The following is a 27,652-nucleotide window of genomic DNA, read 5'->3' on the forward strand; positions in this document are numbered from 1 at the left end:
CATTAGATAAAGCATAGGCGAGCTTATCCCTAATTGGGATTTCTTCCAGCTAACCTTGGACAGCCTGAAAGAAACTCAGTGTACGCCAGTGTAGAGGTTGTTTTACTTAGTTCATTGCACTGAAATTTTTAATGATGATGATAGTAAAAAATATACCTAACAGTGCCCATACATTGTCCCCTCATACTTCAATCTTTTTTTACTGTCCCCCCTCACACCTCAATCATTTTGTTACTGCCTTCAAATTACATTTTACAATGTTTTTGATTCCCACGCAATGACGATTCAACCTGTATTTACGTCATAAAATGACGATAGGTACACTAATGCGGGGCAGTACCGTAGAGATCATCATGTGGGCGAAACCTGCGGCCAAAGGTCTTCCAATTTAAAAATGACAATGGTATTTCTTTTCTTCTGCTTCGTCATTATGCCGTTTTTTATAGGGTCTGCTTAACTAACCTGAAGATTTGATAGTTCCGGTTTTTGTACAGAAGCGACTGTCTATCTGACCTTCCAACCCGAGAAGGGAAAACCAGGTTACTAATTACTACTAATTATTATAGTTTCTAATTCTCGTGGAACACAGGACCCTAATGGAACAATAATTTAATACTTGTTTCGAAATATATGATTATTTTGTTTTTTTTTTATTTGATTTGAAATATATAAAAATAATAATATATTATAATACTTTATTGCACAGGTGCAAAGAGTACAACACATAAAATAGAAAAATAAATGGTACAAAAGTCGACGTTTTTAAATATAATTTAAGAATGAAGATTTAAATTCTAGTGCACGTAATTTTTTTTTTTATGATCAAAAGAACCCGACTTAATTCTTCGAAATCATACTTCAATTCTTTTTATTTCTTTTTTCCACAGATTAAAAATGAACTCAGGCTGGTTAGCATGGGAATGCATAGTGTTCGCAGTGTTCGTTTGCGCCTCGTCTTTTGCGCCCCTATGGAGGAGGCGCAAGGACGCTAGCGCCCCCGGGGGCGCAAAACGAGCGTATATATTCGCCGGCGGAGGGGTGTCAACTTTATCGATGATATTATCAGTGTCACGAGGAACGCTTGGAGTTAGATCATTTTTAGGTGAGTTTTAGTTTATGTATTAAGTACATAATATAAGTAGGTACAGTCATGAGCAATATCATGTACCCACTTTAGAACCCTGTCGCACTATCATATTATGACATTTATTGAGACTTACGGTTTAATTTGTCAAAAAAGTTAATGTGACATGGTTTCAAAGTGTATACATATTAGTACTCGTGACCGTACTTATATGACAGAGAATGTTCAGCCAGAGGCCTTTGGCGGATCAATAGCAACCCTTCTTCTTATATCGTGTGGGTTGTGAGGTGGAGTACTAACTTCATCAACCCTGGTGTCAGAGTTACTATTGAGCCGCCAAAGGCCCCTGACATGGCTCATGTCACGACTACTTACTTACATCAGTAAGTACCTAGTAACCGGGACCAACGGCTTAACGTGCCTTCCGAAGCACGGATCGTTTTGCTTTCGGACAATCAGGTGATCAGCCTGTAATGTCCTAACCAACGAAGTAACCACAAAGTAATTTTTGTGATATGTCTCCACCGGGAATCGAACTCGGGACCTCCGGATCGTGAGCTCAACGCTCAACCACTATAACAACGTAAACGTTCTACCAACTGGGCTGCCACGACTGAAAATAATGATGAAATAATGAAAATAATGCCACGAAACATTATTTTTTTCATTCGAATTTCGAGATAATTACTGCCTTATCTAAAATGAACCAATTCTCATTCAATTTACCTATTCGTTTCTCCATTTTTACGATGTTATTGAGAGCTGCTTTCAATTTCGGTATTTAAGTGCATTGATAGGCATTGAAGGACTAATCTGACGCAGCTATGCACTATAATATATGTACTGTGACGTATGTGGATGTGTGTAAATGAGTTCAATAGGAGTGTAGGAGTTTGGAGCATTGAGAAATAGGCATAGAATATGGAACAATACTATGTATAGAACGGCAACTTTCCGCCCCCCACCAGGCTAGGATTACCTCATCCCCTTCGGTCTTACTTTAGGGTGGTATTAATAACCTTAACTCAGCTTCGAGACTGCCCTCTAGATCATGTCAATGTTACAGTTCTCATATAAAAACAGAGTCTTAAGCATGATTTTGAGGGCAGTCTCAGCTGAGATTCGTTTATTAATACCACCCTTAGTCTTCAATCACATGTACGTCAGATGTCAGACGTCACACACACAGATGCGCGTGTACGATAACGTCAATGTGTAGTATCTGTGTAACACGAGGTGTTATGAAGTGTCCGGGGTGTGGTAGAAGTTTAGAGCGTTGAGATAAAGGTACAATTCACGTTACATTTTTTTTCATTATATCCTTAATCTAAATACATGGTTTAAATGATGCCGTTAAACCACAGAGGTTTGTCTCGGCACCCATTCGTCGCATTAATACAGAAAAAAAATAACATAAAAATACAGAACATTGAAAACATTGAAAAGAATGATATCGATACTTATCCACAAATAAACTCAAAAACACGCACAGCGCACTGTCGTACCGAATATTCAATTTTTCCGAGTATTCCACTATTCAATTTTTAAAGAAGAGAAAGAGTTAAAATGAACAAAACAAGTAACGAAAGCTGTAACTTCTTCCTATGGACCTCTGACGACGAAAAAATAGCCTTGTTTTTAACGTAGCTTATTGTAGATTTGCCGTAATAACTACTTGGCCGGACAAATAGGAAGCGTCCTATTTGTCCGGCCAAGTAGTTCCAGTAGTAGTCCAAGTAGTTCAGAGGTCCATAGGAAGAAGTTACAGCTGAAAGCTCAACCGCAAAAAAATGTCGGAGTAGAGAAAATATATGTGACCAACCTCGAAGGTCGACCTCAATCTGCCCGAAGAAACAACCAACCAAATACAAAACTTAACTACCATAAAGTAACCGATGGCCAGGAACACACATCACTATACCTATATGATAATGAGCATAACATAAGCCATTAACCGGGCACAGATAATGAAAACCACGTGATACCAATTATCTATGATTCAACCATGACACACCATGAACATGACTTGAGATGATTCCGTGCTTCGGAAGGCACGCTATACCGTTGGTCCCGGGCTGCTAGCCCAAATACCTCCAACCCGCAGCAGCGTGGTGGAGTATGCTCCATACCACCTCCGTTTGAGGGAGGCCTGTGCCCAGCAGTGGGACATATATAGGCTGTTTATGTTATGTCAAATAAAAATATAGTTTATTGCAATAAAAAATATATTTACAAAAAACTCTTAACTAGGTACATGGCAAATGGCGGCTTTATCGTGATTTTTATAAGTATAAGTGATTTCTTCCAGACAACCATAAGGCGAGGAAAAATGAAAAAATTGAAATTGAAAGATCGCGGGTACAAACTATAAGTACAACTTACCAATTAATACTTAACGTACATACAAAAATAAATAATATACTATATAATAATATATAAATAGTATACGCAAAATACCTAATAATAAGCAACTCAAGAGCCACAGAATATAAACAACACCACAACACACTTCATCACAAAAACAGAAACATTTACAATTGTAAAAAGGAAAAGAATACCTTTGAGTACATTAAAGACAAAAAAAGAAAACAAAATACAGTACTTAAACAATAATTTAGGAGTAACCACACTGATTTTGAAAAATATGTAAGGTTTTGACGCTTTTTCCGTATAGGGCTATCGCGGATTCATCTATATTCAACTTAGCCGTTATTGCACAAATCTACATACGTATAAGTACATATTAATACCTATAGTAGGTATAGAATGCCATTGACGTAGCACCCCCATGTAGGTTAGACGCAAGACCCACATAGTGTGGGTCACTAAGGAAGGCTGTTTAATTGATAATCCGGTTTATAGCCTAACTGATGTCACATTGTTCGACGAAGTTTTCCTTCACCGCTGAACACGTGATAATCGAATCGAATTCGAAAACAAATTAGACAATCATTGGTGTAGGCCTGTGCTGGATTCGACCTGCGACCTCAAAGTGAGAGGCAAGCGTCCCACCAACTGGGTTACCACAGCTTTGTTTAGGAACTGTAAATAAATACAATATACCAACGTCATTCATTCGGATGTACAAGTACCTACAATTGTGGTATTTCCTACAATTGTGGGGTCATTATACACCTACTATGGCCCCCGCCTGTTACCACGTGCTGTTATATTGCACACTCAGTCAAGGTCAGTCAGTGCCAAGTTCACGGACAGTAGTCAAGTCAAGGCACTTTTCTGCCAAATGTTCTGCTCATCACTGGCCGAACTGATGTGTAAAATAGCTGGAGAAGCCAAATTAATGAACGGTGTTTCTTTTTATTTTATTTAGATAGGTGTACTAACAGTACACATATTGTAAAGTTATAAAATTTAAGTCATAAGTAAATTTTTGTATACGTATACAGGTACACACAAAAAATCATGAATTTTTCGACAGAAAATTCCACTAAATATTAACTCAGAATCGAGGTCTGAATCATCTCCCTTAGTATTCGTTACGATGTCATTAACAACCTGTATAAGTATAAATAATTATGTATAAAACTTAAACATAAATTATCTTCTAAATGATCTTCTAAATTATTGACATCGTAACGAAAACTTTGAGGGATGGTTCAGACCATGATTCTGGCAGTCGCTTCTGTAAAAAGCTGGTCCTGTCACATCTTCAGGTTAAGCAAACGGAAACAGGAGGTGAGAAACGGAATAACGATGATCTACCCACTGAGCAGTCGTAGTCATATTGATATAATATTTCATTGGAAATACCTAACTGTATAAACATACCACGCAGTGGCGAATTCATTCACCACGACACCAAATCAAATTGCAAAGGAGGATATGCCATCGATATTCAATGAAATAGTAATACCTAGCAGATAGGAAATACTCACGATAATTATATTCGTAACATAGGTTTCCCTGTACGTTTGTTTATCTATAAAAGTATCTAACAGTAGGCAGATAATTGTCGTAACTCGTAGCCGATGAATGACATGTCTCGACTAGGTATATTGAATTCCTGGTACAGTAAATTATGTTTCCTCTCGCTTGCTTTCCTTCCTTGGGCTTTTTGCCAGATCACGTATGACTGTTGAAGATTAATTGTATTAATTTATTCTATGAAGTGTACAAACGTTGGCAAGACGATAGATAGTTTGTTTGCATTTATTCATTTATTCTTCTTCTATCGAGTGGGTTGTGAGGTGGATTACCAACCTCATCAACACTGGTGTCAGGGTTATTATTGGCCGCTAAAGGCCCCTGACATGGCTCATGTAACGACTGCATACTTACATCAGTAAGTAGTAACCGGGACCAATGGCTTAACGTGTCTTCCGGCGTACGGATCATCTTACTTTCGGTCAATCAGGTGATCAGCCTGTAATGTCCTAACCAAACTAGGGATCACAAAGTGATTTTTGTGGTATGTCCTCACCGCAGATTCGAACCCGGGACCTACTGAGCCCAACGCTCAACCACTGTACTATACTATCTAAAGCGTAATTACTGTAGTTTTACCGTAATTTGCAAATAGCAATCATTTTTGTTCGGGTCCTTAGTAAGCAACCAAAGTAAGTGTGTAGGTATTTATAGATAATGATACTGTGTTTCAGACAATTTCTAAGTTTTTAAATAATAAGCAGCTTGGTAAACTCTAAGGGTTTTTGACATTGATAAGCGCACGCATCCTACGTCATAAAATCACAAACACGTTAGCAATTTATTTAATGTGTTTTATATGTATAATATAATAAAATAAACAAATGTAATAATCAAAAAAAAAAATTTTTGACGAAGCTTGTGGTGGATGCCTTGTCTTTTTGTATTTTTTTAAATATTGTTACCTAGTTATTAATTATTTTTTTAATAATTAAAATATAACAATATTTTATATAAATCTTTCATATACTTAATTAAATAATGGGGTGATCGTCGAACGACTTTTATTATTCCAAATATTATTTCCGCTTAGAATTTTAATTTTTACCTGATGGGTAAAACTGTGACCGCAATTGCTGAGTGATTCAGTGTCTAGTGCAGTTATAACATTCCTGTTAAAGTGTGTATTACTAATGGTACACCTGTTTTCCTGCATTTGTGATCGATATTATTTTATTTAATACCAAATACACGGTTAATATACATGTTTTTCGTACATTCATCATCTCCCTACCATTATCCCGTTTCTCACAGGGTCCGCTTACCTAACCTGAAAATTTTACAGGTCCCGTTTTTTACCAACCTGCGAAGAGACAACCAGCCCAATACAGGTTAGGTCACATAACTCCGAATCGCCTTTCTCGGGTATGTGGGTTTCCTCACGATGTTTTCCTTCGTTAAGCACGTGATAAGCATTTATGATTCAAAATTCAAAATTTGTTATGGGCGATAGGCTGATCCCTTATCACCATAAGGTTTATCATGTCCAGCTTACGACATCGTATCAACAGTGGCTGCAAGTTGTCTTTGATTACTTGTGGCTCTGCCCACCCCATTAGGGATTACGGGCGTAAGTTTATGTATGTATGTATGTATGTATGATTCAAAATTCAAAAATATTTATTTTTCAAAATTGGCTTACAAAGTTAGCGCTTTTTGAAAACATTATGTAACTAGCTGTAAAACTACTACCACATCGGAATCTGTAACGCTGAGGGAAAGACGTGGCCAGAAAACCTCCCAGCACAGGGTCCTAGTCCTACTGTTTCATGTCTTCCTTTGTTTTCTTTTTTTTTTTAATTCATTTTGTATTACATAATTTATAGACTTAAATACAATGGTATTCCAATTACAGTCGGTGGAAGGAAAGTGAAAAATAAAGAGTTTATGTGACTTTCATCCAAACATGAATTCGAAAAACGATTTCGAAAATCATAGGTTTGGGCCCGTGCTGGATTCGAACCTGCGATCTTACAGTGAGAGTTAAGCGTTCTTCAAACTGGGCTACCACGGCTAGAGAGCCGTGTAATTTAGGAGTAATGTATATCGAAATTTCTGCCTTAGGAGAATATACTTGTTATATGTACAATGAGTCATCATCATCATCATCAGCCCTTTAACGTCCCCACTGCTGGGATACGGGCCTTCCCTATGGATGGATAGGGAGATCGGGCCTTAAACTATCACGCGGGCCCAGTGCGGATTGATGGTTATTAACGACTGCTAATGCAGCCGGGACCAACGGCTTAACGTGCCTTCCGGAGCACTAAGGAGATCGAGATGAAAACTTTTTTTTGTGGTCACTCATCCTATGACCGTCCTTTGCGAAAGTTGCTTAACTTCAACAACCGCAGACCGAGCGCGTTTACCGCTGCGCCACCGAGCTCCTCAGGTAGTTCACGTAATATTTATTTATTTATTGCAACAAACAACAGGACATTGACAATACATGATAAAATATACAGTTACAAACAAAAATGGTCAGTCAACATCCCAAACAGGGTGCGTTGACAGCATGCAAAATCATATATAGTAACTAAAAAGAGGTAAAGAAAAAAAAAAGATTACAATTCAAAAAACAAAACAAAAATATAATAGCAAAGGCTGTAATATCTCAATTTGCTGTAATAATAAATATTTACAGTGTTTTTACGATGTTATCTAGTAAACGGTAATTCAAATGTAATGACTGAGCTTCGTAGAAATTACTATGTTGACAGTGTATTGTACACGTGTGGTGTAATAGTTTTTGGAAGGTATTCAAATCTTCTTCTAATCGTGTGGGTTGTGAGGTGGAATAACTACATCCCCTGGTGTCAGGGTTATTACTGAGCCGCCGAAGGCCCCTGACATAGCTCATGAAACGACTACATAGAGACGGGACCTCCGGACCGTGAGCCTAACGCTCAATCACTGGACCACGGAGGTCGTTAGGTATCACTAGAAGCGTCTACTTCAGGACTCCGATACCGACCCCGCCGGCGTGGTCGACGATTTCCCTCATTCAGCGCTTATCGCTATCGACCCACTAGGGTCGATTAATTCTTTCAAATATTTTTCCTCTCAGACGACGCCCTGAGCCGAGGTTCGCGCCCAACTGGGCACCCTCAGGCCTGTTGTCTTAAACGTTGTACCGGGTGAGAGCCTTCAGCGCTCCCCATTTGTCCGGCCAAGTAGTTAATGCCATCTGCGGCAAATCTACAATAAGTCACGTCAAAAAAAAAAAAACTAGACGCGTCTTGATTGTCCGGTGGTTATAGGCTATGTGACGTCACTCTAAATTCAGTGTGGCGCCCTCTAGAGGACATTAACTGAGGACGAAAAAATGTTTTCGAATGTTATTGTAGTGGTGTTTTTATGTAAATATAAATATTTTTGTTTTGCGCATCTCATTTTCCACTATCTTTTCTTAGTCACTTATCTCGTTTTAGCGCTATCTTAGAAATTGTTAACGCGTAAAGAAAATATTGACTTGTTTTCCATGTCATGAAGTAGGAAGTTGAATGAAAACGTAATTTACATTCTTATCGGACTATTTGTTAAGTAATTACTGACACAATAACATAGGGGCTTATTTAACGCTAACATTTTTTTGCAATATCTGAGTTTTATTCACTGAATTTATTTTAGTCCATGTTTCTATTACGCATTATATTATTTTTTTACGTTTTTAATTTTATGTTTTTCTTTCTTAAGATTAGACTAATCTTATTTCTACAATGTAACTGTCTTGTTTAATTATGCTGTATATACAGTAAGCTTATGTTCTTTTTATCTCTTGAATAAGTTACTACAACTTGTAATTGTAACCGTCTACTCACCGAAAATGGTGTTAGCGCGTGCGTATATAAAACGATTGACGAATGTAGAGAAAGCAGGAGAAGTGTGTCAAGGTCGAAGCAAATGGAATTCCATGGCCTCTGCTTACCCCGGTGGGAAATAGGCTTGAGTTTATGTATGTATGTATGATCGAAAACTCGGACCTATCCTAGATTGGAGTGGTTTACACAGTCGCTTCTGTAAAAAAAAAATAATTAAAAACCCCCGACCAAAAAAAAATATTATGACAAAAGGTAAGAAATGCTAAACCCTATAAAAAGCAAAAAATAACTTATCCCACATATGTTTGTAAGCAAACTGAGCGTGTAACATTCCTATTATAACAAACGACCTGATGACCTTGAAGACCTGAACCGATTTCCACCAAACATAGCTAAGAACACTCTCGACTGATATACCTTTCAAACAAACAAAACCGTATTAAAATCGGATCATCCGTTTGGGAGCTACGATGCTACAGACAGACACATACACATTTACACACACACAAAGACATGTCAAACTTATAACACCCCGTCGATTTGCGTCTAGGGTTAAAAACTAGTCAGATGTTTAGTTCGACACAGGACAACGCTCTGTGAAGAGTAAAACTTTTGCATGCAAGAAAACGTGACTTATTTTGACGGTACGTCAATATAACCATAACACTACGTACCTTAATCGTTGCGATCGAAGAAGCGGATTAGAAGCCATTTTAACTAACCAACAACATATTTTTAACGTTTCTTCGCACGTGACCAGGTTACAGCCCCAGTGTCAGCGTCTTTCAAGGCTGTATGGTCCTCAGATCTTTGCCTGCCTCATATAAGGCGAATTTAAACAATAACAACAATTTTCAAACTCACACTAGTTTTCATATGCCGCCATATTATTTTATGAAATAAATTACTTACTGACATGATGAAAATTATCCAATTTCCAACTAGTCAAATCAGTTACTTTTTACTAAACGTCAAAACACAAACATCAAATTACTATGGAATTTGTATGAAAAAGCGATCCGTGACGTCATAGAAAAACGTGACAAAATGACGCACTTATTACATTTTTCTCGATTAAAATTCATAAATAAGTTAAATAGAAAAAATAAATCGTATTTTGACACCTTTAGATCTATCATTATTTTAGCAATCAGAATTTAATAATTTATCTTTGACCCAGGAAACTACGCAATTATCAGAATCTCTGAGCACTAATTGTTAAAACGCATAAAAAATCCTTTATATCATCTTCCACATAAGATGATAGGTATTCTAAGAAATTCTTTTGGAAATTCAACCAAAGGAATTACGCGAAACAAAATTAGGTAGTCGAAGATAAACTTCAAACAGAAATGGGATCTGGATTTTTGTTAGGTTAGGTTAGGTTATTTGAAAGGGTTAGGGTGGGTATTTGAAATCCGAACGTCACTAGAAAATCTTTATTGATTTAAACAATAATCTTTTTAAGATTAACTTAAAATCTCCAAGTACTTTACAACTACTACTACTACTACTTACTTTGTACTTTAGCGATAAGGCCGCCATTTGCCATGTACCTAGTTAAGAGTTTTTTTTTTGTATTTATTTATTTTTATTTTGGTGCAATAAAGTATTTTGTATTTGTATTTTGCTAGACTTAATAGGTAGGTATGTATTTACTTACTGAATCGCTTCTCGCTCGTAATGAGATGTACACATACGTCGCTTTTGTTTTATTCATAATTAAGTTATACTTGGAAGGAGCTGCGTAAAAAGTGATAAATAAATTAGTTCTTATTTTTGTTACTAGAATTGTGAGAAATCAGAGACGAATAAACATTTTTTGTGCTTAAATAAAAATAAATTACAAATATTCAAGGGCATGTAAAAGTCGACTAGGTCTTAGTGTGGTTTATTTTTTGTTGTTCGATCATATGACCATTTTATGGATAAAAACAAATCGGGTCTAAACTCCAGCCTGCGTGGTTTAGTGGCCTTAAGCTCACGATCTGGGCAATAAGGCCGCCTATTGTGCTTGTTTTTATTCGTACGTTTATGTTCTTTGTATATGTCGTTGTGCAATAAAGTATTATTGATTGATTGATTGATCTGGACGTTCGGGTTCGATTCCCGATGGGGACATAGTCGAAATGATTTTGTGACATTGTTCTTTGTTTGGTAAGGACGTTCCGGGCTTGAATCACCTGATCCTTTTAATTGATTATACGAAAAAGTAAGATGATTCCGTGCTTCGAACGGCACGTTAAGCAATTGGTCCCGGCTATTAGCCGTAAAAGCACTGTCCCCTCCGTGTATGGGTCAAAACTTGCTTTTTATGCTGATTTGATGACGGTAATCCGTAAGACAAGACACAGAGTACCTACTATAAACATTGAAATGCATCTGGGGTTCCAAAGGCGTAGGCATAGATATTGCTTTTTAGGATAAATTGCTTCAATGTGTTCTCGTTTGTCAGGTCAAGTATCTAGTAAATGCCATCCGAAGAAAATCTACAATAAAACAAGCAGAAAACGATGATAATGCAGACTTTTACTTAGTTGAATGACTTATATTTCGGAAGATTTAAATATTTAGTGTAAGTTTGTAGTAGTCGGGAGGGTTTTAGTTGTTCACGTCCGTAGGTTCACCCTTGAGACGAGAATAAATATTTTTTTCCCATATGGGATTGTCCTTACTACCCACCCTGAAGTCAATAACGACAGTAGAGGCAGCCAGAGACTGCCGATATGGCTTATATAACGATAATTAGATTAGATGGTAATTCGGTCGCTTCCGACGAAAAAGAAGACATGGCACTTAAACACAGCTGTGGGCAGAGCCAGCTAGTGAGGAGTATATTAGGGTGTATATTCATATATATTAGTGTACACCTCTGCCTGTATAGGTGCGATGCTATGTCTGATGTGAAGTTTCCCTTGCAGGTTGTGAGAAGCTGCAGCAGGTTTAGGTGATGAGACTTTCGACAAATAATACACCTCTATTTATGTAAAAATTGTCGTTTCCAAGTGTAACTATGTTACCAACTGAATAATTTCTAAGTTTGAGTTATGTTAATATTTGTCAATCGTCTTTTCCAGGATTCCCATCGGAGCTGGTGTACTTCGGGTCGGCGATGTGGGAGACGCTGTACGGCATGGCGCTGGCCTTCCCGCTGGTCTGCTGGATCTTCATCCCCGTCTACTACCGGCTCCATACCAACTCCGTGTATGAGTATTTACAGGTCCGTTAATTTGATTATGGGCTGTGAGGTGGATTACCAACCTCATCAGTTGGGGTAGGTTGGGGTAATTTTATCAATTTAACATTAATTCATACTTAAACTTACGCCCGTAACCCCTAATGCGGTGGGCAGAGACACAGCTACAAGTAATCAAAGATAACTTGCAGCCGCTGTTGATATGAAAAATGGATATGATGAACCTTATCTTTAACCCCTTACAAAATGCACGCAGAAATTTACACAACAGAGAATTTACATACATACATTCATAAACTCACGCCCGTAATCCCTAATGGGGTGGGCAGAGCCACAAGCAATCAAAGACAACTTGCAGCCACTGTTGATACGTTGTCGTTGTTGAACAGAGAATTTACTCTAACAATATTGCAAGCCGATGTATATCGATACGAACATGAATAAAAGCCATTATTTCTCTGTCTTTCAGATGCGTTTTGGCTCGCACGCGGTCAGGATGATGGCAGCGGCTACCTTCCTCATCAGACAGATCCTCAACTTAGCAGTCACCGTGTACACGCCCACAGTAGCACTGCACGCCGTCATGGGCCTACCTCACTGGGCGTCTGCTGCTGCGCTGACCATCGTTGTCATTGTGTTCAACCTTCTCGGAGGATTGGCTGCAGCTATCAGGTATATATACTAGAATAACCATAGTGATAAGTATAGAAACAAAGTTACATACATAGCTACAGTATTTGTCAAAGGGTGACAAGATTCATAACATTCGACGCAATTGGCGTCGAAGGTACTTTATATAAAAGTTGTAATCATTTAGGTTGGTTTCTTGGTTGCTACCTTTATTCTGGGAGTTGTGAATTCTCTGTTTTACCCGAAATAGTTTTTGTGGTATTCCTGGTGCATTTATATCCAAGAATAAGCAATACTAATAAGTTAGTCTATTAGTGGGAACTTTTATTTGGCTCTTCTGTGTTAAATTTTTCTACAAAAAGTAAATAAATATATGAATTTCTTGACAGAGCTGACGTCATCCAAACTCTGACAATGGTGTTGGTTTGTGGAGCATTCATAGTTCAAGCGACAATCAAGTCAGGAGGACCACAACAGCTTTTGGAAGATAACTTGGCAGGCGGAAGACTCAAGTTTTTCCAGTGAGTAGTATTCTTTAGTAGAATTCTTCTTCTATCGTGTGGGTTGTGAGGTGAATGACCAACCTCATGATGTCAGGGTTATTATTGAGCCGTCAAAGACTACTTACTTACATCAGTACGTAGTAGTCTTTGACTAGTAACCGAGATCTGTATTTTGTTATTTTTTTATATATATTATGCCACTTGTAATATGCAGTAGATTTATAAAATTAGAACAATGAATCTATTCAATATAAGAAACACTTGATAAAACAGCCGGAAATCAAATATGACACCTCAAACATAGCGAATAGATGAGGTAATTACTTTAGTCGTTAAGTTTATCGAGGTCAACGTAATATCTTTGCTGTACACAAATGTCTCAATTTAACTCTATATTCTATAAATGTTCCAGATTCCACTGGGACCCAACAGTTCGTGTGGACACCATGTCTGCCTTGTTCGGCCAACTTTTCATGTCAGTTTCTATCTATGGATGCCAGCAGACCTTCGTTCAACGTTACTGCTCTATGTCCAGTGAAGCGAGGGTCCGAAGAACACTTCTAGCTAACGTACCAGCTGTGGCTATCCTGTTTAGTCTATCATGGGTAGTTGGAATGGCCCTATATGCTCTATATCAGCATTGCGACCCTCTTCTCTCTGGGAAGATTGCGGCCCCTGATGAAGTTCTGGCGTTTTACGTGCAAGACCAGTTTGGGTTCCTCCCTGGAATGCTTGGGTTGTTCTTGGGAAGTGTCTTCAATGGTGCTTTAAGGTGAGTTGTCTTTTGTTTGTATTTAAGTTCTTATTAGTTTGTTTTTTAGTATTTTGTTTTTTCCTGTTTGTGCAATAAAGTATTTGTTATGTTATTTTGTTTTATGTTATTGTTATATTTAGGAATGTATGGAATTGGTTGTGAATTATGCAGCGTCATCTGTTTGCTTGTTAAATTAGTGATAGTCCTGTGATGGGTAATAGCTACCGGGTATCTTAAGTATATTACCGGAACACCTTAGGCTTCTTTTTTTTCTTGTCAAGTAACGAATACCGTCTGAGCCTCATCGAAAATGCTACAACCTATAGTAACATAATATACATCAATGGCTACACCACTAATAATTCCTCAACTTACTTATTGTTCGCTTCCAGTTTCATGGTTTCAAACGTGAACTCTCTGGCGACTGTGACATGGGAGGACTTCGTCTCTGCTCTGCCCGTTTTCAAGGACATCGGGGACAAGCAGCAACTCACCATCATCAAGATCATCGGGGTTATTTATGGTGAGACTTTTTTAAACAGACGGAAAATAACTGAGAAAGGAAACGTTTATTCCTTATTCGTCGCATTATTTATCAGTTGCCCGTTGCACGGTCCACGCTATCTCAGTAGACGTGATATATATTTCGTTTATCTACCTAGACAAATAGATGTGTATGCAATATGCGGATATTGGATACCTAAAGCCTGCGATGTTTTATCGTTTCTTCGTTGATAGCACGCAACATTGCGCAGGGTCTGAGTCGGATATTAATTTTCTAAGCATGCGAATATTTTTAAGAGCTTATTAATTCACACTTATTTCTCATATTTACGTATATATACCATTTTCCTAATTTACAACAACGTTTTTCCAGCTATCGTAATCATGGGACTCTCTCTATGCGTCGGTCTTGTTGGAGGCGTGGTAGAAAGTGCTCTTCTAGTGACGTCAGCGACTTCTGGGGCTCTTCTAGGAGTGTTCTTACTTGCTGCGCTGTTCCCTGTTGCGAACGGCAAAGGAGCGTTGGCTGGAATGCTGGTGTCACATTTCCTTACCACTTGGATGGCTATTGGAAGGATCTTGTATGTGAACAAGAATAAGGCAATGCTTCCGTTGTCTATTGATGTAAGTGTACGAGTATTCCTATTTATTAATATTTGAGTCAATTCTTTTAGTAATTTTTATTTGATTTTATTTTTAATTCCTTGAAGATGGTTTATTTTAGGTATTATTAAAAATTGCACTATATTAAGCCTTCCTGCACTCTGGGAATTTAAAGTAATATCTATCAGTTCATTTTAAAATGTAGCGTAGTTGGTGCACCTATTATTTCAAATGTGATCACGATTATACATTTTTTTTGTATTGTTTCCAGGGCTGTCCCAACGAGTCTCTGAGTGTGTTCAGTCCGAAACCTCTACCGGTGGGCATGAACCAGACGGTCCTTCAACGGACTCCGGGCTTACTGCAAAACTTGACTGCTGCACCACAGACTGAATCTATTGTGTGAGTATTGAGTTATATTTATTGAAGTTACATATGCTATGCAGGCCTTATTTCATGCATCATCACTGCGATCTGTAAGATCCATTGTGATCGCCACCTAATGCTACAGTTCTCCTCTAAACCCTACTGTACTTATGTACACAGTTAAGTATTTGATTTGGGGTGACATGTTTAATCAACTCTAGAGTCATTATGTATGTCAAATAGATTACATAAGTTTGATTTCTGAAGCACTTCATGTCCACTACATCCCACTCAGGATTTTTTTTGCTGCCTGTGGTGCATGAAGACTGTCTGCCGCAGCTAGCTGGATTGGATTTGTGCACTTACCACAAAATACCCTTAAAATATTTAGCTTTTTGGCAAAACTCTTCTATCAACTACTTACTTAGCATACATACTACAAATACGTCATCATCATCATCAGCCCATTAACGTCCCCACTGCTGGGGCGCGGGCCTTCCTATGGATGGATAGGGAGTTCGGGCCTTAAACCATCACGCGGGCCCAATGCGGATTGATGGTTATTAACGACTGCTAATGCAGCCGGGACCAACGGCTTAACGTGCCTTGCGAAGCACGAAGGAGCTCGAGAACTTTTTTTTGTGGTCACCCATCCTATGACCGGCCTTTGCGAAAGTTGCTTAACTTCAACAATCGCAGACCGAGCGCGTTTACCGCTGCGCCACCGAGCTCCTCAGCATCTATTTCGAGCACCGAGCTCGAAATACGTACAAACTGCAAATTGTATTTTATTTTATTGTTGATTTTTCGCTTTTCAGTACTTCGGCTCTCCATGGCATGTACTCCATCTCCTACATGTGGTACGCTGTCATCGGCACTATCTCTTGCATAATCGTCGGCATAATTATTGGCTGGATCACTAGCAGTGAAGCTGACGCGTTTGACGAACGTCTCCTCCATCCTGTCGCTGCCAAAATTGCACGCAAATTACCAGGACGCAAGCGTACATATACAACTGAAAGGAAAGAGGCTCAGAAAGAAGGCAGTGAGAAAACAGAAGACACAGTCATAGAAGACGTAAAAGAAATAAGACAGTCAATAGTAGAACATAATAAAGAAGAAAAACTACCAGTTGAGAATATAAAAGAAGATAAACACTTCGTAGTTGAAGATTTAAATGAGATAAATCAGATGAAAGAAGTTGCTATTAGTCAAGCGACATTGCCAGAGCGAACGAAATTGTGATAAGTTAGGTTAATTTTCGAATGGTTATTTTTCGTATCAGACCGTTTTGTATCGACCGTTTTGTGTCAGATTTTGTATAATATTATTTTTAGCGGTAGACTCTGTCGTTCTCGAATTTCCTTATTAGCTATGGGAAAAAGTGCCACATAGGCCATGTAGAAATAATATGGAAAAAATGGATGAGGCCTACGACTTTTGGCGAACAGAGTATTTTATGAGTATATTTTACTACCGATCTGGTGGTACAGAGTTACAGGAATAGGATATTAAAGATTATTATAGATTGATTTGTTAGAGAATTTGACTTTACGTTTGCAAATATGAGATTATGCTGAGCTCTCAAGATACGCTTTTGACCGATCTGGTAACGTTTTCTTATAATATATTATTAGAAGTATTTGTATATTTTAGTGTTTTGAAGAAAAATCTGGTCTGAGCGATGTGAAAGCGAGAGTCATTGTGAAAAGTTGCATGTTGTTGTCAATTATCAAACAGTTAAGTATAAAAAATAAAGTTTATAACTCGTTATTGTCAACGGTCTTGGCAATATTTGGCAAAGCCGAAAGCCGAAAAAAAGTAGGACGATGCAAAAGTCGATCAGAAAAATAAGAAATAAAATGTATTTATTTTTTGTTATTCTAGTCTCTTGACTTGAAACTTTAATATTATAAGCGTTGTGATAGTAGTGTATACGTGTGTACATAGCCAGTCACGTACCTATAATATAGTTTTATAATATAACTAGAATGTATTTATGGAGAAAAATCGCAATTAGGTAAAACTAGACGTGAAACAAATGAATGCCTTATTATTAAAAAAAAATAGTTATTTTTATTAGTTTATGATATTATGTTTGGCCTTTTTGTTTTCGCCACGATTGTTTTCGTGTTCGTTATTATATCTAGTAAGATAGGATAGAGTGGTTAAATTAATCATTCGTTCCTACAATTTAGTTAGGAATTTGATTACAAATATAGCTGTAAGCGTTCAAGTACTTATTTTATAATATTTTCTTTGTCCAAAGTCCCTTTTGGGCAAATGTCTGCAGTGCGTCTATTATAAGAGTAGGCACCGATAAAAATATTCAGGATTGACGTCTTACCTTATTTTTCTTATCGTTTGGGTTGTGAGGCGGAATATCAGCCTCATCAACCCTAGTGTGACTAACCCCCAAGGTAAATTTTAATTCCAAAACGCATTGTATCATTTGAAAGAATGGAACAGAAATCGGAGTTTTCCAGAAGCTTAAAAGTCTAAAGTGGTGCAACAATTGTTTTCAGATTTTTTCCTGATTTGGTTTCCGAATTGAACAAGCTGAATATGCATTTGACGTCCGATATCTTCTGTGCGGGATTTTTATTCGTTCAAATTGACATTTCAAAATATACAGTTCAGGAGTCGTGGTTATATGTCACAGATATTGAATTGAACGTAATATAAATTCGGATTACAAATTATTACAGCATTATATTATCTCAGTGTGAATTTGACCAAAACTCATAATATTTCATGAGTTTGTATTATGAAGAGTGTAGTTTTTAAATGTAGAGTATAGAAAATAGATAGGCATAGAAAATAATTATGAAAAATAACGGAACTATAAAATGAAATGAAATAAATTTTTTCGCTCTTGAGTGGTATAAAAGATATTAAATACTTAATATTAATATTGTGTTACACAAAAAAGTCAATCACTCAACCATATAGTATATGAATATATGATAATAATATATTTCATTTAATAATTATTTTATTTAATAATATTGTTCTCTCTTTATATTTTTATGTAAAAATAATAAAAGAGTAGAAATATATTTTTCTCGCTTATAAAACGAATTGTATAGCTTATATTGTGAGTGTAAAAAATAAGTTTGTGATGTCTCCAGTATTATAATTTAATAATGGGGTGTATAGCGTACGAGAAAACCGTATGATATTTTGTATAAAACTTATAATGTGATAAACGAGGAAAATATAAAATAAATTGAAATGTAAAATATATTACGTGTTTTTATTTCAATATTCAGCATTGACAAGCCGTGGTAATCCAGTTGGAAGAACGCTTGACTCTCATTGTGAGGTCGCAGGTTCGAATCCCAACACGGGCCTAAACCAATGATGTTTATCACGTGCTCAGCTGTGAAGGAAAACAGGAAGTGGAGGAAGAGGAATGTGACCTAACCTGTATTGGGTCGGTATTCCCCTCGCGGGTTGGAAAGTCAGACAGGCAGTCGCTTCTGTAAAAAACCGGACTTGTCAAATCTTCAGGTTAGGTAAGCGGAGTCTGTGATAAACGGGATAACGTTAGAGAGATATATATTTATTTCAATATTCAATGATACTTATCACTTTCCTCGCAAAATCTAAAGCAAATCCTCTTTTCTAAAGCAAATCGTAATAATTTAAATTGTGTAGAAGATATAAAAAAAACATTTGTTTTCATTTCGTGAATTATTTTCCTTGTAATATACTTTTCATCCCTCATTATCTGTTAACCCGCTGTATTGTATTACCTGTTCTATTGTGTTGTTATGTTAAGCATGTGTATTGTGTATAATTTAACTTATCGACCTGGAGTACTTATAGGAGTATATTTAATGAGAGGCAAGTCGCGTGACGTCGTGGGAATTTCTGATGCTAATCGGAAGGAAGATACTTATAGCACCAAATCCAATTTGCCTTTCAATGAGCCGCTTAAATACACAGAGAAGAACTAAGGGGATGAGACAAATAAAATATTATACGTAGAATATTGTGCTAAAAATTTGGCGTTTGGAAAATTGGCGTAGAATAAATAAATACATTCAGTTAAATAATTTGAATAACGAAAGAAAATTCAAGTGTCTCACTAAAAGTTATCTAGGTATCTAAGTAAATTACTATCTCACTCACCTATTCTGTATTCTATTTTACCTATAGGTGAAGATTTCTAATTAGCATATAGATACTAGAGAATTTATTTACTAAACTATTTAGTTGTAAATCTTCCTAAAAGTACAAATCTTCATAATCTTAGCACATTTCAGCACAAAATGCGTACATTTTTTCTGCATTATTTTATTAAGATATGTGATACATAGGCGGTCCTGACGTTCACGTGTTATCCCGTTTTCCACAGAGTCCGCTTACCTAACCTAAAGATTTGACAGGTCCGGTTTTAGACAGAAGCGACGAAGTGGTCTTAGTTAGTCGTGTTCCCATCCGGAATCTAACGCAGGATATCTGGATCGAGAGATCAACGTTCAACCATTGGATTGTGTATTATAAAAAAAAATATTACACCAAACAGAATCTAAAGATGCAAGTACTAGACGAACTATCGAAAGGTAACAAATAATGCAGGCCACCATAAACTATCATTACTTATCTTCACGTATTCAGCACCATATTCCTGTATTACTACTTTGTTGTGTCCGATTGATTTATTTTATGACTTTCTCGCTTATTGCTCTAATGCTGTAGTTAAAATAATTATAATTTACTTAGATATATTTTTCTCATCTTTCTTAAACTATTGCTACTCGTTTGCACACTAGTGTATTGTTCATTTAAGTTCTGCTTTTAAATTTTTAAATTTCGTGTCTATAGTTAACGCAATTTATGATATCCTGTTATTGGCTAAGATATACTATGTAACTTATTGTACAACTGTTGTTGGATATCTTATGAATAAAATTAAAATATTTAGAAATGTTGAGCTTCTTAATAAGTATCTGTCCCTCGTTTAGTAGGATCTAAGTGTGAGGATCTTACGAAACCTCTCAGGAATCCTTAACATACAAATAGTAGGCGCTTTCTCTGTGCGATACAGATATCGTAACACAGAGAACAGATAACGTTTAGAATTGTTAATTTGGCTTCCAAGGTTTGTTTCCCTTCAGAGATTTGCTAGATAGTGGCGAACAGCGCGGTGAATTCAAACATATCGCAATGTGTAAAACCGTTCATGAACAAATCAAATATCGACTTTATCTGTTTTAACTAAAACTTTATTAACTAGAAAATACAAATAGTGATGTCGTGATGTCAGATTATTAATTTCATCGAATCAATATTGCTTTCGAAGTTGGATTCGTATCGAAGTCCGGTTTTTGGTTGAATAATTTTCGCAGGTACGGCTTACTTTCGAAAATGTGAGTCTGTCTGCTAAATACGGGGCTGTTTCTATATAACATAACAGCATAGCATCCCGCCTGTATCCCCGTCAGGGTAGGCAGAAGTGTAATAGTATATACACCCACTCATCGCCAACTATGTTTAACTCCCATGTAAAATGGGGCGGGGCAGTCTCACAATTTGATTCTGGAAATGTTCCCAAGGGAATCGAACTCTTACCTACCAGCCAGAATACTACAGAGGCTGTGTATTACTCATATATTAATTTATGATCCAAAGATAACTGTGAATGTCACCCGGATCAAACCATATCTGACATAGTGAACGAGAGCCCCTGCACCGGTTCCCAGGTGGCATAGCCGAGCTGCATTGTGTGACGGATGCGGCAGAGACTTGGTTAGGGGAGTTTAAGCTGGATATATGATCCGCGCAGGATATTTTATTTTTGTCTGTCATACGCAACAATAATAATCCAAAGTTTAGGTCTTCGCCGGATTCGAACCTGCGACCTTAAAGTGAAGCAAGCGTTCTACCAACTGGGCTACCATGGGTCCGGGCTGTGTATTATATATTAAATATATAAAAATGCCACAAAACTGAACACGATGGACTATGGGTGATAGGCTGATCTCTAATTACCATAAAGTCCATCATATCCATCTAGACCTTCGCATCAACGGTTACAAGTTGTCTTTGATAGATAGACAAAATCTTTATTTAGGTTTAAATCGTTACATTGCTTGACACTTACATTATTTAGTTTGATTTGTTGTGGCTCTGTCCAACCCATCAGGGATTGCAGGCGTGACTATATTACTATGTATGTCTGTCGTAGCCAGATCGTAAAATTGATCATTTCATGATGTGTTCGACCATTTCATGAAATGGTCATATTTCATGAAATGGCCAACTTAAGTTGACCATATCGTTGAAACGTCAACGTTTGATGATATATCAATCAACGTTTGGCCATATCGTTAATGTAGGCGGTGTCCATGCTACGTAGTGTAATAAAAAGGCGAATAGTCGATTAATTTCTTAGGTTTAAAATTATGTACCTATTTGATAAGGAACATTGAACAATTACATTGATTCATCGATTATAATATCAATCAAGTTTTAAATATAATCGACACCAACGCCACTATTGGTGGATAATGTTACTAATTTTACGATATGATTGCCAACGTTTGGCCATATCATGAAGTAAACATGCATTTAGTTGCTCATATCGTTAAACGTTTTGTGTTCATTGATCTGGCCAAACTACATCATGATGTGGCCAACGAATGATATTCTATTTCATGAAATATGACCATTTCATGAAATAATCGAGCACATCATGAAATGATCAATTCTATGATCTGGCCGCGACATGTCCATAAAACTCACAGTCCAGTTTTAAAAAAAATCTTGGCCCTGGCTATTTGTACCTAGTATCTGTATCGGAGATAAATGCATTTCTGTCCGTCCCCCGCTGTTCCAATTAAATTAATGGACGAAGGGCGTGAAAAAAGAAAAAAAATGAATTATAATGGCTTTTTCGCTTCTTAAAGGAGGATATTGTGACGTTTTCTGATAAAATTTCTTGCGAAAGGAAATTCAACGTAGTCTTTTTTTTTATTAGTCAGTGAAATAACGTTATCACTTGTAAATATAGTGATGATAATTAATGACATATTTGATAACAATAGGAATTTAACTATATAAAAATAAGTATAAAAGAATATATTATAATATATACGTATATAATATAAAATTGTGGAGCTCGGTGGCGCAGCGGTAAACGCGCTCGGTCTGCGATTGTTGAAGTTAAGCACTTTCGCAAAGGCCGGTCATAGGATGGGTGACCACAAAAAATAAAGTTTTCATCTCGAGCTCCTCCGTGCTTCGGAAGGCACGTTAAGCTGTTTGTCCCGGCTGCATTAGCAGTCGTTTATAACCATCAATCCGCACTGGGCCCGCGTGATGGTTTAAGGCCCGATCTCCCTATCCATCCATAGGGAAGGCCCGTGCCCCAGCAGTGGGGACGTTAATGGGCTGATGATGATGATACATAAAATTAATATATATATTTTTATTTTTATATAATTATAATCTATCATTGCTGGACAAAGGCCTCCCCTTCCTCTTTCCATTTTTCGCGGTCCTGTGCGTACTCCGGCCAGTCCCTCCGGCAAGCGTCCAAGTTATTATTCATTTTTATAATAATAATTAATTAAAAAACCGGACCTGTCAAATCTTCAAGTTAGGTAAGCGGACCCTGTGAAAAATAGGGATATAATATATATTTATATTTAATTACGATATCTACCAGTGTATAATCAGTACTACTTTCAATTAATTATTCAATTTTCAATTGTAATTCATTTTTTCCAACCCGCAGTGGAGTATGCTCCATACTCCTTCCGGTTGATTGAGGGCAGGTGCGTGACCAGCGTTGGCACGTATTGTTTTCATTTTTGTTATACGACATAGCTTTATTGTAATAAATTACTAATTAAAATAACGAAACGTCGAAATCGAATCCTAGCTCGGGTTCTAAACCATTGAATTTGACTTTATGAGTTTGACACATACACATACTAAACTCACCGGGGTAATCAAAGACTATGGAATTCCATTTGCTTCGATCCTGGCACACTTCTCTTTCTTCCTCCACATTCATTCATCATAAATCGTACTAAAACTTTTTTAAGGGTATCTCCATCTTATGAGTTTGAATCGGAGGATTATTTGCAAAAAATAGCGATCGGCACATTGTTAATACCCGGAATAAAAATAAACTTGCTTTACAAGTCAGTCGATTACATAAGATTACTAAATCTTTTAAGGGGCAATGTATACGTTTTTACAATAAGATTCCCATTGACATTCAGAATTTGCCTTTCAACTGTTTTAAGACAGTAGTTAAACAAAACCTTTACAAAAAAGCTTATTATAAAGTTAGTGATTATTTAGAAGATATGAATGCATGGGATTAACTGTCTGAGAACTGATATTAGGCAGCTAAATTACTCAATTGTATACCAATATTTTATGATTTTTTTTTAAAGATTGTCTAGGGCCCTGTGCCAAGGTTTTTCTTGCAGCTTCTTTTCCCCGGCTATACAGGTTGTGAGAAGCTGCAGTAGTTTTAGGCGGATGAGAAGTTCGTTTTGTAAAAAATGACGATTCAAAGTGTAACTATGTTACCTACTGAATAAAGATATTTTTGAATCAGTATATAAATAATAATATATTGGATCATACATAATTGAAATCACCCGGTTACCAGGATTTCTGCCTGGTTGATGGAAATAGGCTCCTATTACAAGGGACTTAAACGTAACTTAGAAGTGGGAGAAGGAAACACATAGCCAAGGAGTGGGTGTAATACTATAAACATCTGCCTACCCCTTCAGGGAAATAGGCGTGAAGCTTTGTTATGTTACTAAATAAAAAGAAACCAACAATAAATGACAAATGAATATAAAAAAAAATAATAATTAAAATGTTTATTTCTCCACTTAAAACACAAAACAAAACAATTTTTTTTATTTTTTATATATATATATAATAAATATACTTAAACATCAGAAGTAATGCTCCAATACAACAATACTCCTAAAATCTGTCTAATAAATTGATTCAGCAGATGCTTTCCCGTCAGGCTAATTCTAACAAAAGAGAAGTTTCGTTGTTTTTTTTCGATAGCCATTTGCCAAATTGTCCACCATTTTGAATCGAACTGACGTCACAAAGCCAGTTTCGAGTGATTGAAAGAATGATGCTTTTCACATCATTATCTTAACAGGGGAAAGCTTTCAGGGGCCCTACTACAGGGGTATTTTGGATCTATTCGAGTTTTAAGTGAGATTTTTTAAACTTAAGCCTTACTTTTTTATGTACCACGGGACCGCTTTTTCCTAACTACGTTGTCATTGCTTCGAAATATTGACAGTATTAAATTTAATTCATTTTATTCTCATACCAATACCCTAATACTCACTAGATTTGTAAAGCCTAAAGTATTCTATCGTGTGGGTTGTGAGGTGAATTACCAACCTCATCAACCCTGGCGTCAGGGTCATAATTGAGCCACCAAAGGCTCCTGACATGGCTCATGTAACGACTACTTACTTACATCAGTAAGTAGTAACCGGGACCAACGGCTTAACGTGCCTTCCGAAGCACGGATCATCTTACTTTTTGGATAATCAGGTGATCAGCCTATGATGTCCTAACCAAACTAAAGATCACAAAGTGCTTTTTGTGATATGTCCCCACCGGGATTCGAACCCGGGACCTCCGGATCATGAGCCCAACACTCAACCACTGGACCACGGAGGCCGTTAAACTCATTATTACTAATTTGTGCCTCGACGTTTCGATGTTACATCAGGGGGTTAAAATGGCCACATAGGAGCAATTCATCTAAGAAAGCAATATTGCAATTTGACATTTGTTTGCATTGCGCACTTACTTTTATATGCGTAAATGACAAATTGCAATATTGCTTTCTGAGATGAATTGCTTTGGTGTGGCCATTTTAATCCCCTAGATCGTGATTGCGCGTTACTCATGTGGTCCCGTATAAAGGGTGTTAGTGACACAGTAACGAATACTGAGGGGAATGATTCAGACCATGATTCTGAGTTGATATTAATGGAATTATAATTTTAGTGTTTTATTTTCACTAACACCCTGTATATATTTCTAAGTATGAGTGTAAATCACGATAGTCCTATGTGTAATAAAAACATATTTTTTTGAAACTCTAGAAATTGGTTTATATTCGGATCATACTTAAATAAGGATTAAAAATTAATATCCTGCAAGTAGATAAGTACCTATGAGAGTTACTTAATATTATTTGCTATGAACCTTTTCAGACCCATTTAGTTACTTCCAATCCCCAAAAGAATTTTCGAGTATAATTCGAGTTTCCGCTAGTAATATTATCTATCCCGATATCCCGTCTGATAATGGAGTTCTGATTAATTCCGTCCATTATTTACCGAGGCGAGATTAAAATCCCTCCGCTCAAAGGGAACGACAACTATCGAGTATTAAATAGAAATGTTATTTTGAAAAAGTAAGATGATTCCGTGCTTCGGAGGGCACGTTAAGCCGTTGGTCCCGGCTATTAGCCGTAAAAACACCTCCACCGACCCGCAGTAAAGCAGCGTGGTGGAGTATGCTCCATACCCCCTCCGGTTGATTGAGGGGAGGCCTGTGCCCAGCAGTGGGACGTATATAGGCAGTTTATGTATGTTATTTTACTATGTATAGGAGGAACATCTAGTACCCACTGAAATAATGTAACATGTAAGTACGTAGTCGTTACTTGAGGCATGTCAGGGGGCTATAGCGGCTATACCTATACAAAGAATATAATTGTTTTAGGAATTCAGAGTGGAAAATATTTAAAAAAATAGGTTTCAGTTACTAACAAAAGAATTTTAATAACAATTAATTAATTTAAAAATACGAAAACAAAAATAACTAACGAACAGTACGAAACTACTTAGCAAAACAATTCGATATATAAAGAGAAATAAGTAAGACAACTAACGCGCGGCGCAACACGTCCGTTCGGTACGAAGTCGAGTAAGCGAAAGAGGCGGCAGCGTAGAGGGGAATCGTATTTATGCAGACTGGTCACTGACGTCACCGTCCACCGGTACACTGACGGGGAAATTCGCTGATAATAGAATATCAAAATGTGCCAAGTTTGGTGGCGAATTTTCATGTTATTTTTTCGTGTAAAATTGGGTTCCGACATGAAAAAGGATAGTTCTAGCTACGAGGTAACTTGTTCCTCGAGGAACAAGAACATCCTGTTTCATGTCGGAACCCAATTTTGATATTCACCCAATTATACTCTTCAAGTTCCTCCTTATCAGCTGTCAATAATTAAATAAATAAAAAACAAATGAAGCAAAAGATGTGCGTGCCCATTGAAGGACCATCTCAGAACTTTCAAGAGATGGGCCCTCAATGGTCAGGAGCTATTAAAAGTTCTGAAACGATTGTAAATTCATCCTTTAATTTGTAATCCAAAATCTTGTACTAACGCTTGATATGTTTTAACATTTCGAAATTCCTGTGTGCTCCTCAGTGCCGCAAACGTAATATAATGCTTATTATTTTTACTCATTTAGTAATATATGTTTTTATAATTTTTTACTAGGAGTAAACCAATCATATGAGAGTCATACATACATACATACATACATAAACTCACGCCTATTTCCCACCGGGGTAAGCAGAGACTATAGAATTCCATTTGCTTCGATCCTGACACACTTCTCTTGCTTCCTCCACATTCATCAATCGCTTCATACACGCACGCCGGTTCAGAGTAGATCGTATTGAACCTTTTCTAAGGACATCTCCAATTTGGTCATCATAAGTCCTTCTCGGTCTTCATATGAGAGTCCTTGTGTCAAAATTCGTTGAATAATGAGATATGGTCGCCTAACATACTCGTTTGAGGGTCAACAAACTAACTTTTCAGTGTCTATTTTTATTAATTATAGAATGGACTTACATTCGTTTAAGATCTTTTTTTTCTTTTTCTTTCAAATTGTAATACATGTTTCCGTTCCACTGGTTGCCTGGAAGAAATTGCTGCTTAGCATAAGGCCGCCAGATTGTGCTGTATCTATCGTCCATTTGTGTAAATTTGTTTTGTATGTTGTGTGCAATGAAGTATATTTGATTTGATTTTGATTTGATCTTTTACTAGATCCTGATGCACTCGGAATCTCAAAGTTCTGACACGTCAATGGGCACGAATATAAGTAAAAAAAGTATGTCAAGCTAAATGTGGAGTGGCAATGCTTCCGTTTCATTATGTACATACATAAACAGCCTATATACGTCCCACTGCTGGGCACA

The 27,652-nt window shown here is 37.0% G+C and overlaps 1 protein-coding gene across 1 annotated transcript in view; it reads left to right on the forward strand.

The window, feature by feature from the left end:
• LOC126377044 (sodium-coupled monocarboxylate transporter 1) overlaps positions 1–18,650 on the forward strand; it is a 28,580-nt gene extending 9,930 nt beyond the window's left edge. The window contains exons 2-10 of the mRNA XM_050024664.1: positions 888–1,102; positions 11,928–12,070; positions 12,516–12,718; positions 13,066–13,197; positions 13,592–13,951; positions 14,326–14,456; positions 14,811–15,061; positions 15,312–15,442; positions 16,225–18,650. Coding sequence (XP_049880621.1) covers positions 895–1,102; positions 11,928–12,070; positions 12,516–12,718; positions 13,066–13,197; positions 13,592–13,951; positions 14,326–14,456; positions 14,811–15,061; positions 15,312–15,442; positions 16,225–16,651 — 1,986 coding nt within the window. The 5' untranslated portion in view covers positions 888–894 and the 3' untranslated portion in view covers positions 16,652–18,650. The remainder of the gene's footprint in view (positions 1–887; positions 1,103–11,927; positions 12,071–12,515; positions 12,719–13,065; positions 13,198–13,591; positions 13,952–14,325; positions 14,457–14,810; positions 15,062–15,311; positions 15,443–16,224) is intronic.
• Positions 18,651–27,652: the final 9,002 nt, after the last annotated feature.

Source organism: Pectinophora gossypiella, chromosome 22 (assembly GCF_024362695.1).
Source record: "Pectinophora gossypiella chromosome 22, ilPecGoss1.1, whole genome shotgun sequence".
Lineage (NCBI taxonomy): Eukaryota > Metazoa > Arthropoda > Insecta > Lepidoptera > Gelechiidae > Pectinophora > Pectinophora gossypiella.